The following is a 15,438-nucleotide window of genomic DNA, read 5'->3' as shown; positions in this document are numbered from 1 at the left end:
TCCTAACTAGCTACAGAATATCTATAGCAACGGAAGTATCAGTATATCCTAACTAGCTAGAGAATAACTATAGCAATGGAAGTATCAGTATCTCCTAACTAGCTACAGAATAACTATAGCAACGGAAGTATCAGTATCTCATATCTAGCTACAGAATAACTATAGCAAAGGAAGTATCAGTATATCCTAACTAGCTACAGAGTACTATAGCAACGGAAGTATCAGTATCTCCTAACTAGCTACAGAATAACTATAGCAACGGAAGTATCAGTATCCCCTAACTAGCTACAGAATAACTATAGCAATGGAAGTATCAGTATCTACTAACTAGCTACAGAATAACTATAGCAACGGAAGTATCAGTATCTCCTATCTAGCTACAGAATAACTATAGCAACGAAAGTACCCGTATCTCCTAACTAGCTACAGAATAACTATAGCAACGAAAGTACCCGTATCTCCTAACTAGCTACAGAATAACTATAGCAACGGAAGTATCAGTATCTCCTAACTAGCTACAGAATAACTATAGCAATGGAAGTATCAGTATCTCCTAACTAGCTACAGAATAACTATAGCAACGGAAGTATCAGTATCTCCTAACTAGCTACAGAATAACTATGGCAACGGAAGTATACAATACCTCCTATATAGGTACAGAATACTATAGCAATGGAAGTATACAGTATCTCCTAACTAGCTACAGAATAACTATAGCAACGGAAGTGTCAGTATCTCCTAACTAGCTACAGAATATCTATAGCAACGGAAGTATCAGTATATCCTAACTAGCTACAGAATATCTATAGCAACGGAAGTATCAGTATCTCCTAACTAGCTACAGAATAAGATATTCTAGCTGTAGTAGTACTGTCGTTCATTGATCAAATGTCTACTCTTCCATTCCTGGCAACTTAAGTATGGGTTGTGTCCCAAATGACCCAATTTCCCCTATTCAGTGCAACAGTTTTAGTGGGCTCCCGAGTGGTGCAGTGGTCTAAGGCACTGCATTTCAGCGCTAGCGGTGTACAGCCTACACCAACCAAACCCAGGCGATGCTGGGCCAATTGTGCACCGCCCAATCACAGCTGGTTGTGATACAGCCTGGATTTGAACCAGGACGTCTGTAGTGATAAATCATTGTAATTAATCATTTGTTCTTTAACTGCCTTGCCTGATTAAATAAATAAAAACATTTGAGCAGAGCCCTAGTAGTGCACTATGTAGGGATAAAGGTGCCATTTGGGATGCAACCATATAGTCATTAGATGGAGAATTCCTGGCAACTAATCTTGGATGGATTGCAAACCCAGGGCAAGACAACAGGGCAGGATCCTCTAAAGAGCAATGTCCAATGGCAGGTCAGATTTACTATAATGCCTCTTTAAGTGCCCATCAAGGAACTCCGATGTCAATACTGATAGTGGTAATCATTTCTAAATAGACCCTACTGATACTGATCCAAAGAGCAACAAGCTCTTCCCCTGCCAGCTCGGTGTCTCTCTCTCTCTCTCTCTCTCATGCCCAGCCCAGACTGCCTGCTCACTCCAAAGACATAGAAATAGAACTCTGGACTCCTGTTAGATGCAACACATTGGGCCTGCTCAGCAGAATGTTTGGCCGGCAATCAATCTGATTGTGGGTTGTCGACAATCCGGCTTTTAAAAGGCAATGTACCCTGCGGAGCATTGTTGAATTGGCTTGGGCCTGGAAAGTGCACTAGACTGTGGTAGAATTATCTACGAAAAGTAGTAGAAAAGCTATTCTAAAGAGCTTTAAGTTTTCTGATCTCTCAACTGATCGTCTCAATAGCCCAGACTGCAGCAGAGGGGGTTTGAAAAACTATGCTTGTGTGATGAGTAACCTTGTCAGAATACTTTCTGAAACTGAAACTGACATAAAATGGATTATGGATAAAGCTAAGCAGTCTCAACACTTCAGTCTACATAGCACATCATAAATATTGAGCAGGTTGGCATTTATTGAGATGGCTCATGTACTGGAGGCAGCTAGGCAGAGTGTCACTCTGCTGCAAAGTCATAACATCTGATTTGGACCCTAACCTTAACCACACTGCTAACCATAATGCCTAACCATAAAAAAGCACATTTTTGTTTTAATTAATTTTTACAATAAAGCCAATTTTGACTTTGTAGCTGGCCCATCTAGTGGAAACTCAGTTCTGCCTCCAGGACAAGACTCATGACGATAGAGGTCAACCTGCACATATTGAGGTGCTTTTTATCAGGAGCCTTTGGGGTGAAGGCTTGTCTCCACTACTTGTTCCATTAGGCTTACCAATCTCCTTTTCAGCTTCTTGGGCCAAACAGAGTTTTATTGTTTCTGTTATTCATGACGGGGTGAATCTTATCTCTGACGTAGTAATTCAGATATAGAACTATACAATTCAGTGTTGCCTCAGACAGTTCATCTGTTTTACATTCATTATGATACCTGAGCTACCCCCAGAGGGATATATTGAACTTACAAAACACACACATACACACACACAAACACACTCAAGTTTGACGCACACACACAGATACTCCCGAGTGGTGCAGCGGTCTAAGACACTGCATCTCAGTGCAAGAGATGTCACTACAGTCCCTGGTTTGAATCCAGGCTGTATCACATCTGGCTGTGATTGGGAGTCCCATAAGGCGGTGCACAATTGGCCCAGTGTTGTCCGGGTTTGGCTGGGGTAGGCTGTCATTGTAAGTAAGAATTTGTTCTTAACTGACTTGCCTAGATAAATAAAGGTAACACATTAACATATGCTCAAAATATGAATTGATATTAAAACAAAATCCTTCAAGCAGTTGAAAGACTTCAGAGGGATTTTTAAATGTGATGGCCATTCAAGTGAAAGACAACAGGCATTGTACTGGGGATTGATCTGTTGCCTTCAGGGGTGAGCAGTCCAGGGGCGGCAGCACTACTGCTAGACCAGCCCGCATCTGGTACCTTTCCTGCTAATTGACGGTTGTTAATTATTCCCTGAGAGAAGTTCTCTCTTTGATCTTCTCAGTTCTCTGGAAGTCAGAGATCACACCTATAGCCTAAAGGAAGCATAGGCCAAAACCCATTCCTCTCTCTCTCTCTCTCTCTCTCTCTCGCTCTCTCTCTCTCACTTCTCTCTGTTTATCGATGACAGCATTCAATTTCTACTGCGTAGCCAGACATCTGTAGCCTCATGGATTGAAAACAGGAGTAATGTTGGTAATATCTGCAAGTCATTGGAAACAGAACACACCAATAATCTGTGGATCGGGGGGCATATGTATCAAACGTCTCAGAGTAGGAGTGCTGATCTAGGATCAGATCTCCCCTGTCCATGTAATCTTATTCATTATGATCTAAAAGGCAAAACTGACACTCTGCGACACTTGATATATACAGCCCCAAAGTACTGTAGGCATGTCAAATAGGGCTAGACGGACTTTCTGCAACACAGTGCTACATCTTTGGCTAAAGCTGGAGCAGACTGGTGCCCATGGGTCACGGCTAGGAGAGAATATTTCTAAATCTATATTTCCCCCCACTGCAGTGAAAACACCAAAAGAGCAGACAGATACTATTTAAAGTAAAACCTCTAATGTGTCAATGTTAACATCATTTTCTGCGCCGAAATTGATCTGAGCATTGACTTCTACCTTATTATTCTTGATGGCTGTGCTTCTGAATCAATGTTAGGTGTGTGTGTGTGTGTGTGTGTGTGTGTGTGTGTGTGTGTGTGTGTGTGTGTGTGTGTGTGTGTGTGTGTGTGTGTGTGTTTGTATGCGTGTGCATGCATGTATGGTTTAGTGGAAAAAGGTATGCCTTGTGTAAACTATGTGAGTGTGTAGGGATATACTGACTCTGGTATATCGACTTGCTAAAAGCAACATATAACAGAACATAATCCTCATCATTTGGACTGAACTCTCTGATATCTCAGGTCCCATTAAATTAAATAAGTGAGTTAGTTCCACTAGAACGATTGTAGGTTTAATTGGAGAAGAAACTCTCTGCGTTTCTGAAGACATTTAAAACAAGTGTTTTCTCCGATACATTTCTAAAGTGCCGACTTTGCAGTATAAAAAACTGAAGGATCCCAATCTCTATCCGCCTCTCACTGATTTGGGTCATAGCTACTCTGACTGTTGGTACAGTGCTGCAGTCATTTCTTTTAGGTTTACTCACTGCAGCACTGAAACTAATGTATTGACAGAATCGTAGTAAAAAATGGTCCCTTAGAAGAGAAGCTGTATCGTTCTAAACCCATAATTGTAGATATCTGGGATTCAACTACTATACCTATTGAACTAAGCTCATAAGGCATTCATAAGTTATATTTTTCAAGAAACAATGATATATATAAATAATTTAAAAGTGTAAAAACGTATATACTAATCCCAGATTGCCTCTTTAAAGTAGTGAATCCCCATAGTTGCAGCCAGCTCACACCTAATCAACTTCAGTATTCAATGTTTGTCTGGGTCCCCAGGATGTGGGTAGATGTCTCCATACTGTTCACTAGGGGCAACGTGAGCACCTATTACCATCTAGTAGGCTGGCGGTTTGCTAGGGTGTTGTGGATTGGGATAGAGGAACTGCTTAAACCTCCGGCCTTGTGGGTTCAGTCCCAATGCTAGACAGTCGTTTTAGTTTTTTCTGTTTTAACCCTTACCTTAACCAGTCGGAATTAATGCCTCAAATTTACCATCCAAATGTGATGTTACTTCCCCCCCTGGACAAAGGTTGAATACTGAAGTGAGACCGTGAGTTGTTGTTGATAGTTGAACCTTAGAACAGAAGCTGTCTTCATTCTCTACGATATGAGCATGAAAATAACAGAACAGAAAGCAATCTGTGTCCTGTGGTCAACTCAACAAGCCAAGCCTCTGGGCTAACAGCATTTCTGCTCTGGTTCCACTTGAGCTGTCGCTGAGGAGAGAGAGACACGTCGGAACAGAGAGACACGTCGGAACAGAGAGACACGTCAGAACAGAGAGACACGTCAGAACAGAGAGACACGTCAGAACAGAGAGACACGTCAAAACAGAGAGACACGTCAGAACAGAGAGACACGTCGGAACAGAGAGACACGTCAGAACAGAGAGACACGTCAGAACAGAGAGACACTTCAGAACAGAGAGACACGTCAGAACAGAGAGACATGTCAGAACAGAGAGACACGTCGGAACAGAGAGACACTTCGGAACAGAGAGACACGTCTGAACAGAGAGACACTTCTGAACAGAGAGACACTTCAGAACAGAGAGACACGTCAGAACAGAGAGACACGTCAGAACAGAGAGACACGTCGGAACAGAGAGACACGTCAGAACAGAGAGACACGTCGGAACAGAGAGACACGTCAGAACAGAGAGACACGTCAGAACAGAGACACACGTCTGAACAGAGAGACACGTCAAAACAGAGAGACACGTCAGAACAGAGAGGCACATCAAAACAGAGAGACACGTCGCAACAGAGACACGTCAGAACAGAGACACACGTCGGAACAGAGACACACGTCAGAACAGAGACACATGTCAGAACAGAGAGACACGTCAGAACAGAGAGACACGTCGGAACAGAGAGACACGTCAGAACAGAGAGACACGTCAGAACAGAGACACACGTCTGAACAGAGAGACACGTCAAAACAGAGAGACACGTCAGAACAGAGAGACACGTCAAAACAGAGAGACACGTCGGAACAGAGACACGTCAGAACAGAGACACACGTCGGAACAGAGACACACGTCAGAACAGAGACACACGTCAGAACAGAGAAACACGTCAGAACAGAGAGACACGTCAGAACAGAGAGACACGTCTGAACAGAGAGACACGTCAGAACAGAGAGACACATCAGAACAGAGAGACACGTCAGAACAGAGAGACACGTCAGAACGGAGAGACACGTCGGAACAGAGAGACACGTCAGAACAGAGAGACACGTCTGAACAGAGAGACACGTCAGAACAGAGAGACACATCAGAACAGAGAGACACGTCAGAACAGAGAGACACATCTGAACAGAGAGACACGTCAGAACAGAGAGACACGTCAGAACAGAGAGACACGTCAGAACAGAGAGACACGTCAGAACAGAGAGACACTTCTGAACAGAGAGACACGTCGGAAACAGAGAGACACGTCAGAACAGAGAGACACGTCAGAACAGAGAGACACGTCAAAACAGAGAGACACGTCAGAACAGAGAGACACTTCTGAACAGAGAGACACGTCAGAACAGAGAGACACTTCTGAACAGAGAGACACTTCTGAACAGAGAGACACTTCTGAACAGAGAGACACGTCTGAACAGAGAGACACGTCAGAACAGAGAGACACGTCAGAACAGAGAGACACGTCAGAACAGAGAGACACTTCTGAACAGAGAGACACGTCAGAACAGAGACACATGTCAGAACAGAGAGACACGTCAGAACAGAGACACACGTCTGAACAGAGAGACACGTCAGAACAGAGAGACACGTCTGAACAGAGAGACACGTCAGAACAGAGAGACACTTCTGAACAGAGAGACACGTCAGAACAGAGAGACACGTCAGAACAGAGAGACACGTCAGAACAGAGACACACGTCAGAACAGAGAGACACTTCTGAACAGAGAGACACGTCAGAACAGAGAGACACGTCAGAACAGAGAGACACGTCAGAACAGAGAGACACTTCTGAACAGAGAGACACGTCAGAACAGAGAGACACGTCAGAACAGAGAGACACGTCGGAACAGAGAGACACTTCTGATCAGAGAGACACTTCTGAACAGAGAGACACGTCAGAACAGAGAGACACGTCAGAACAGAGAGACACGTCAGAACAGAGAGACACGTCAGAACAGAGAGACACGTCTGAACAGAGAGACACGTCAGAACAGAGAGACACGTCGGAACAGAGAGACACGTCGGGAACAGAGAGACACGTCTGAACAGAGAGACACGTCAGAACAGAGAGATACGTCAGAACAGAGAGACTCCACACACACACAGTCATGTACTGTAGCCTCCACACACAGTCATATACTGTAGCCTCCACACACAGTCATATATATACTGTAGCCTCCACACACACACAGTCAAATACTATAGCCTCCACACACACACACACAGTCCTATACTGTAGCCTCCACACACACACACACAGTCATGTACTGTAGCCTCCACACACACGCAGTCATGTACTGTAGCCTCCACACACACACAGTCATATACTGTAGCCTCTACACACACAGTCATATACTGTAGCCTCTACACACACACAGTCATATACTGTAGTCTCTACACACACACACAGTCATATACTGTAGCCTCTACACACACACAGTCATGTACTGTAGCCTCCACACACACACAGTCATATACTGTAGCCTCTACACACACAGTCATATACTGTAGCCTCTACACACACACAGTCATATATTGTAGCCTCTACACACACAGTCATATACTGTAGCCTCCACACACAGTCATATACTGTAGCCCCCACACACACACACACAGTCATTTACTGTAGCCTCTACACACACAGTCATATACTGTAGCCTCTACACACACAGTCATATACTGTAGCCTCTACACACACACAGTCAAATACTGTAGCCTCTACACACACACACACAGTCATATACTGTAGCCTCTACACACACACAGTCATGTACTGTAGCCTCCACACACACACAGTCATATACTGTAGCCTCTACACACACAGTCATATATTGTAGCCTCTACACACACAGTCATATACTGTAGCCTCTACACACACAGTCATATACTGTAGCCTCCACACACAGTCATATACTGTAGCCCCCACACACACACACACAGTCATTTACTGTAGCCTCTACACACACAGTCATATACTGTAGCCTCCACACACAGTCATATACTGTAGCCCCCACACACACACACACAGTCATTTACTGTAGCCTCTACACACACAGTCATATACTGTAGCCTCCACACACAGTCATATACTGTAGCCTCCACACACAGTCATATACTGTAGCCTCCACACACACACAGTCGCACACAGACACACGCATGCACACACCTTCCAAACTCTCCTACACTGTACAAACACACGCACACACATACGCATGCACACGCACACACTTCTCAAAACCCTACTACACCGCACACACACACACACACACACACACACACCAGAGGAGGCTGGTGGGAGGTGCTATAGGAGGACAGGCTCATTGTAATAGCTGGAATGAAGTTAATGGAACGGTATCAAACACATCAACCATATGGAAACCACATGTTTGACTCCGTTACATTAATACAATTCCAGCCTTTACAATGAACCGTCCTCCTATATCTCCCACCAGCCTCCACTGACACACATGCACACACACACACTCCCGAAATACAAACCCCGAAACAACTATACACACATTAAGACATCAACACACCCTTCACAGACATACAGAATGAAAAACTGTTGCCAGCAGGAGAGAGAGAGAGAACAGACGTAGAGAAACAGAAGACCCAGAGAAGAGAGAGAAAAGAGAGAATGTTCCTACCTGCTCTCCTCACATCCTGTGCTCCTGAAGGTAAGAGGGAGGGAGAGGGAACAAGAGAGGAGGAGGACGAAGAAAAAAGAGACAGCGGGACTCCAGAGAGAGAGAGGGGGAGAGAGAAAGGGCGAGAGAGAGAGCGGAAAGAGAGGGAGACAGAAATGGTGAGAGAGGGAGGGAGAGTGGGATGAGAGAGATTGGGAGAGAGGTAGAGAGAAAAAGTGAGAGGGAGGGAGTAGAGAGAGAGGGAAAGGGAGCAACAGAGGAGAACAGAAGAGGGAGTGGCGTAATGTGTCCGATCATCATGTACACAGAGGACCACAGCACAGAAGACACTCTGTGTTAATCAAGAACACATACCGGTCCTTTACCTCAATACAGCACGCTGCACTGATTGTCGCTACTGGTGGGTGGGTGTGCGTGTTTGTGTGTGTGTGTGTGTGTGTGTGTGTGTGTGTGTGTGTGTGTGTGTGTGTGTGTGTGTGTGTGTGTGTGTGTGTGTGTGTGTGTGTGTGTGTGTGTGTGTGTGTGTGTGTGTGTGTGTGAATAGGCATGTTGCCTGAGTGTTTCTGTACGTTTGTGTGTGTACACAAGTTGCATGTGTGTGTATGCATGCATGCATGTAAGTGTGTGTGTGTGTGCGTGCGTGCTTGCGTGCGTGCGTGCGTGTGTGTGTGCGTGCGTGCTTGCGTGCGTGCGTGCGTGCGTGCGTGCGTGTGTGTGTGTGTGTGTGTGTGTGTGTGAGAAAGAAAATGTATAGGAGCATAATACATAATACAGTATTAACAGACAGACAGACAGACAGACGTACAGGCATACAGAACGACAGACAGGCAGTCAGACCGACAGTCAGAAAGACAGGTAAACAGGCATAAAGACAGACAGACAGACAGACAGACAGACAGACAGACAGGCAGGCAGGCAGAAAGGAATACACAATACCCTCATCTCTTCACTACTCCTGAGAGACTTACGCTCTTCTCCTCTTGTCCTTTGGGACCTGTCAGCCCCCCCTCACCCCCCACCCCCCCCGGTCAAGGACAAACAAGACACGAGGGGGGAAGAATAGTGTATGAAGAACACAAGTTCTTTATCCTTTACACACACACAATACACTTACACACTTGTCATACAGCCCAAGTTTTGTTAAACTATAAGAATACAGTTAGCATAATAAGATGTAAATACACCCAGTCTGTTGCAGGTTGCACTGCTTTGACATTTTACTGCACTGTTAGGAGCTAGTAACACAAGCTGCACCCACTATAACATCTGCTAAACTGTGTACGTGACCAAAAAACTTTATAGGCTCAGGGGTAACGTTTCCCCTAGGTACAGATCTGGCATCAGCTTCCCCTCTCCCAATCCTGACTACTCCTAACCATTCCTAACTTATCCTAACCATTAGTGGGGGAAATGCTAAACTGATCTAAGATCACTGTCTAGGGGGAAACTTCACTCTACACCACTAGTGCTGGGGGCAACTTGGCTATAGGTCCTCCTCTCACTCTCTTTCCCACTCAGTTTGCCCACTATTCATACTCTAATTGATTATATTAGAGAATCCCAGTAGGAATTCCCTACCCTGGGTAGCATTCAGGGACACTCCATCATTACCTTGTGCCAGAGCAGTTGGCTAGAGTAAAAGCAGACTCCAGACTGGTACCCAGGCAAATGACAAATGAGTCTGGAGAAGGACAGACAGATTTGGGGGGGAGTCAGACATTTAGCAACCCAACTTCCAGATGAAAACGAGCCCAGGGCACCTTTTGGCAGGCAAGTTTTTGTCTAGAGGTTTGGTTGACATTATGATTTCAGGCCCTATAAATCAGAATGAATTAATGTTTTATATTATTTTATTAATCTCTTTTATTGTGTTTTTGTTTTTATGTCCTTCATTTCACTTCTTTACTGCTAAGTGTGTTGTGATAAAAAAAAAAGCACTGCATCTCAGTGCTAGCGGCATCACTACAGACCCTGGTTCAATCCTGGGCTTTATCACAACCGGCCGTGATTGGGAGTCCCGTAGAGCGGCGCACAATTGGCCCAGTGTCGTCCAGGTTAGGGTTTGGCCGTGGTAGGCCGTCATTGTAAATAGGAATTTGTTCTAAACTGACTTTCCTAGATAAATAAAGGTTACATTTAAAAAATGGCTAGATTTTATTTGAATGAGTTAGCCAGCTAACTTTCCAAAAATATTCAGGAACAACTCCACATGTGTAAACAAAGATGGGCAAAATGGAAAATCCATAAGGCATACTCCACTAGCTCCAGCTTTTTATTTTAGGACGCAGAGATTTAACGGTTATCTCTGAACGTTAGCTAGATAACTCATTGATCTTGCTTTGTGGTATCTAAGGGTCTTTAACCAAACACAGCAACACTGCATGCTACCACCTTACTGTGAACAACAAAACAAAACAATGAAGGGGGTTTGTTGACAGCCAATGAGAATCCCCCAGGCTAGCCACATACAAATGAGATCTTAGAACAAAGCAGCTACAGTAATAATCTGATTATTTGCATTGGCTATGTTTAATTGCAGTAAGGCCTATACATTTTAGGTATATTTCTCTGGAGGCTTTGAATGAAGTCAATTGATGAGTAAATATATACAATACATAGGCTACACACTGCCGTAACCCATCCACTGGCTGACAACAACATCATTGCACAATCAATGCTGTCAGACTTTATCCTCTGGCATAACTTTTACCTTGAAAACGATTCTTCCTTAGGAATTGGTCTCTTTAAATGACATTCTGCACAGCTATGTAACAAGACAAATATGTCGCTATGAAAAGTATTGTACTGCATTAGTCTCTCAAGGTAATGGTAGTTAGCTAGTAGAATACATTTATTTTTATAAATCACTGTAAGTTTTCTGTATGACATTTTTTTTCCCCCACCATCTGAGAAACTGCAAGTAGAGGGCTTAACATTCTCAAATACTCCAATAAATGTCACCTCTAGCCCTGCAAGTGCTATGTAGAATCCAAACTAGATGTTTGCAATTTTGAAAGTAAATGTTTTATGTCATGTTGTACATTGTTGATACAAATCGGCATTTCCCTTCAGTGGTTTATAGTGGACCGAGACATATTTACATTTCCTCTAAAGGCATGTTCAGTGTCTTATTACCACACAATGTCATACTGTAAACATGACTGTTCAGTGTCTTATTAACACACAATGTCATACTGTAAACATGACTGTTCAGTGTCTTATTAACACACAATGTCATACTGCAAACATGACTGTTCAGTGTCTTATTAACACACAATGTTATACTGTAAATATGACTGTTCAGTGTCTTATTAACACACAATGTTATACTGTAAATATGACTGTTCAGTGTCTTATTAACACACAATGTCATACTGTAAACATGACTGTTCAGTGTCTTATTAACACACAATGTCATACTGTAAACATGACTGTTCAGTGTCTTATTAACACACAATGTCATACTGTAAACATGACTGTTCAGTGTCTTATTAACACACAATGTCATACTGTAAATATGACTGTTCAGTGTCTTATTAACACACAATGTCATACTGTAAACATGACTGTTCAGTGTCTTATTAACACACAATGTCATACTGTAAACATGACAGTTCAGTGTCTTATTAACACACAATGTCATACTGTAAACATGACTGTTCAGTGTCTTATTAACACACAATGTCATAGTGTAAACATGACTGTTCAGTGTCTTATTAACACACAATGTCATACTGTAAACATGACTGTTCAGTGTCTTATTAACACACAATGTCATACTGTAAACATGACTGTTCAGTGTCTTATTAACACACAATGTTATACTGTAAATATGACTGTTCAGTGTCTTATTAACATACAATGTTATACTGTAAATATGACTGTTCAGTGTCTTATTAACACACAATGTCATACTGTAAACATGACTGTTCAATGTCTTATTAACACACAATGTCATACTGTAAACATGACTGTTCAGTGTCTTATTAACACACAATGTCATACTGTAAACATGACTGTTCAGTGTCTTATTAACACACAATGTCATACTGTAAACATGACTGTTCAGTGTCTTATTAACACACAATGTCATACTGTAAACATGACTGTTCAGTGTCTTATTAACACACAATGTCATAGTGTAAACATGACTGTTCAGTGTCTTATTAACACACAATGTCATAGTGTAAACATGACTGTTCAGTGTCTTATTAACACACAATGTCATGCTGTAAATATGACTGACCACACAAATATATTGTAATGAATGTGGAAAAAATATTCAATTTTAAACTTTGCAATGGTACTACAATGAGTGTACAAAAAATGAGGAACATCTTCCTAATATTGAGTTTCACCCCCGTTTGCCCTCAGAACAGCCTCGGTTCGTTGGTGCATGGACTCTACAAGGTGTTGAAAATGTTCCACAGAGATGCAGGCCCATGTTGACTTCTATGCTTCCCACTGTTGGTTCAAGTTGGCTGGATGGCCTTCAGGTGGTGGACCATTCCTGATAGACAGGGGAAACTGTTGAGCATGAAAAACCCATCAGTGTTGCAGTTCTTGACACACTCACAATGGTGCGCCTGGTACCTACTACCATACCCCATTCAAAGGCACTTCATTATTTTGTCTTGCCAATTCACCTTTTGAATGGCACATGCGGAATCCTTTCTCAATTGTCTCAAGACTTAAAAATCCTTCTTTAACCTGTCTCCTCCCCTTCATCTACACTGATTGAAGTGGATTTAACAAGTGACATCAATAACGGATCATAGTTTTCACCTGGCCAGTCTATGCCACGGAAAGAGCAGGTGCTCCTAATGTTTTGTACACTCAGTGCACGTAATGGAGAGGAAAACTTGAAGTGTAATCTAGAGACAGACGAGTTAGAATATTAATCTCTTCTGAGAAAAACAGAGCAGTTAGGCGTGCCTTTGCCTAATGGGGGGTGTATTATCTAATGATACAGGCACAGAGCTGCAGACACTTGCAACAGGTTCATTTAAACCAGGAAAGTATCAGTGTGCTAGTTTAAAACATGTATAGAAGTATATGTATATTGAAGTAGTTTGTGCCTAAAAAAAGGGCAGGAGAACAGTTTAGACTCCAGGCCGGGGGTTAAGTTTGAAATGGGAATAGGCCTACAATCAACATAATGGTCACAGATACCATCTGTGATTACATGTAGTCTGAAATGATTGGTGTAACACAGTAACTATGTGTAACTCAGTCCTAGATTAGTCCTACAGAGAAATCTGAAACCTACACCCAAGTTTACCTTCCTTTTATCTCTTGTGGAGTAAATTTTCTTTCCGCTGTCTTCACTTGTGTTGCATTTTGCACATCAAATTGCACATCAAATTGCAAATATAACCCTACCCTAAATGAAAACATACATTGAAAAAAAAAGCAACTATTGTGAGTTAAATCAGGATGGGTGGAACCTTGAGAACGGCCTAGATTTTACATCTCGAACTCCCAGAATCTTGCTGGTTTGTGCAGATTCTGAAACAATGCCCTGTGGATTCATCCATTTAAAATGATCTGTGACATTGGAAGTCATGTCCTCTATGCATCTCAAGTGGATTGATCTTCACATCAAACACATGTAGCTAGGTCTCGTTTCCATCTCATAGTTTGACAATGATACAATGGTGAAAAACACTAAGTATTTTACAAAGTGAGTGCTGTTGAAGCGCCATAAATGCTTACAAAGCAAACATTTGGCCTATTTGGGATTACATTTTAGCCTACTTGATTGGGCTGTTCTATTCTATATGAAAGATAGGACCACGATTCAACAAGTGATTTACTGGCAAAGGATGTTAGGCTACTCTATCTCACTGACATTAACTGACTTTCCATCTTTCAAAGATTAATTTGACTCAAAGCAAAGATACAGGCAAAACATAATTAATTCAAGTGAAGTCTCGCGGTGTTTAGACACCTTTCAGACATCTTGCATTTTTCAGTCTGAAAGAACGAATTTATAAAATACCGTTGACTTCATCGGGCCAAGCGAACCCGAAATAACAGGGCCTTTATTGTTGATATTCGTGACTTATTTGTATTTCGACCGAATGCATGTGAGGCTATAGGTGGCTGTACCGAGAGCTCGCGTGCCAAACCACTGAGCGGATTGTCTCTCCCGGTGCTCTCGAGCCGTATTGTGCGTCATTTTCATAGCTGCATCTTGTTTTTCTATCGAGACAACATGGCAACTCCCGCCGCGGTCAATCCATCGGGTAAGTCTCGATTTATCTTAAGGAAAAAACAAAAACAGTGGGGGTTTAATGGTGATTTATATCTTTAAAATGTAACATCTATTTTTGACATTTACCGGAATGGAAAGCGGCGCTTAGCTGAAGACGCCGACGTCAGGCTCACAGAGCTCAAGCTCTCCACAGCATCCCCTTCCCCCACGGAGCTATCGCAGCCTCAAAACACTTTCTGTACACCTAGAAACGCATTTTCTTCATTATAGCGTGAACATACGTCCATTATTTACACACAAACAGCCTATAATAGGGGCAGAAGCTTTTTAATGTCTTGCATGTATTATCTGCACGCAAAATGAGATGCTGGTTGCGTTTTGGCTTAATCCAACAGGCAGCTAGTTAGCTGCTGCTACGTGCTCTGATTTCACCGAATAGCCAGTCCCCCTCACGATACAAAGGTTATTTTGCATACCGAGCCCTTGGCCTATCGACGTTAACTCGGGCAATTTGAGTCGAGTCATTTCGACGTTTGTCACTGGTGTCAGTGACAGCGATTTGTTGATCCCTCTCCATCGCCGGTTGATTCGACAGTCATTAGCTAGATGAAATCTGCAGCTTGCTATGCGCTAACAACACTGTAGCCTGGATTTCTTTACTCAGTGTTATTTG

At 42.8% G+C, this 15,438-nt stretch overlaps 2 protein-coding genes across 9 annotated transcripts in view; one reads left to right on the top strand and one right to left on the bottom strand.

Annotated features, from left to right (window-relative positions):
• Window positions 1-8,910, bottom strand: part of LOC118964947 (cortexin domain-containing 1 protein-like) — a 57,531-nt gene extending 48,621 nt beyond the window's left edge. Inside the window, exon 1 of the mRNA XM_036981235.2 lies at window positions 8,549-8,910. The gene's annotated coding sequence lies outside the window, so the exon portion shown is untranslated. The remainder of the gene's footprint in view (window positions 1-8,548) is intronic.
• A 5,447-nt stretch (window positions 8,911-14,357) lies between these two features.
• Window positions 14,358-15,438, top strand: part of LOC110526723 (aryl-hydrocarbon receptor nuclear translocator 2) — a 123,191-nt gene continuing 122,110 nt past the window's right edge. For 4 of the 8 annotated variants that reach the window (XM_090239156.1, XM_090239154.1, XM_090239155.1 and 1 more), the window contains exon 1: window positions 14,464-14,796. In XM_090239156.1, coding sequence (XP_090095282.1) covers window positions 14,766-14,796 — 31 coding nt within the window. In that variant the 5' untranslated portion in view covers window positions 14,464-14,765. Of the gene's footprint in view, window positions 14,797-15,438 lie in introns of all 8 variants that reach the window. The other 4 variants (XM_090239159.1, XM_090239160.1, XM_090239157.1 and 1 more) reach the window with 4 other exon arrangements.

This window comes from Oncorhynchus mykiss, chromosome 6 (assembly GCF_057628025.1).
Source record: "Oncorhynchus mykiss isolate SJ-2025 chromosome 6, ASM5762802v1, whole genome shotgun sequence".
Lineage (NCBI taxonomy): Eukaryota > Metazoa > Chordata > Actinopteri > Salmoniformes > Salmonidae > Oncorhynchus > Oncorhynchus mykiss.
Note: the sequence above shows the minus strand (reverse complement) of the source record. Positions and strands in the feature narration are given on the sequence as shown.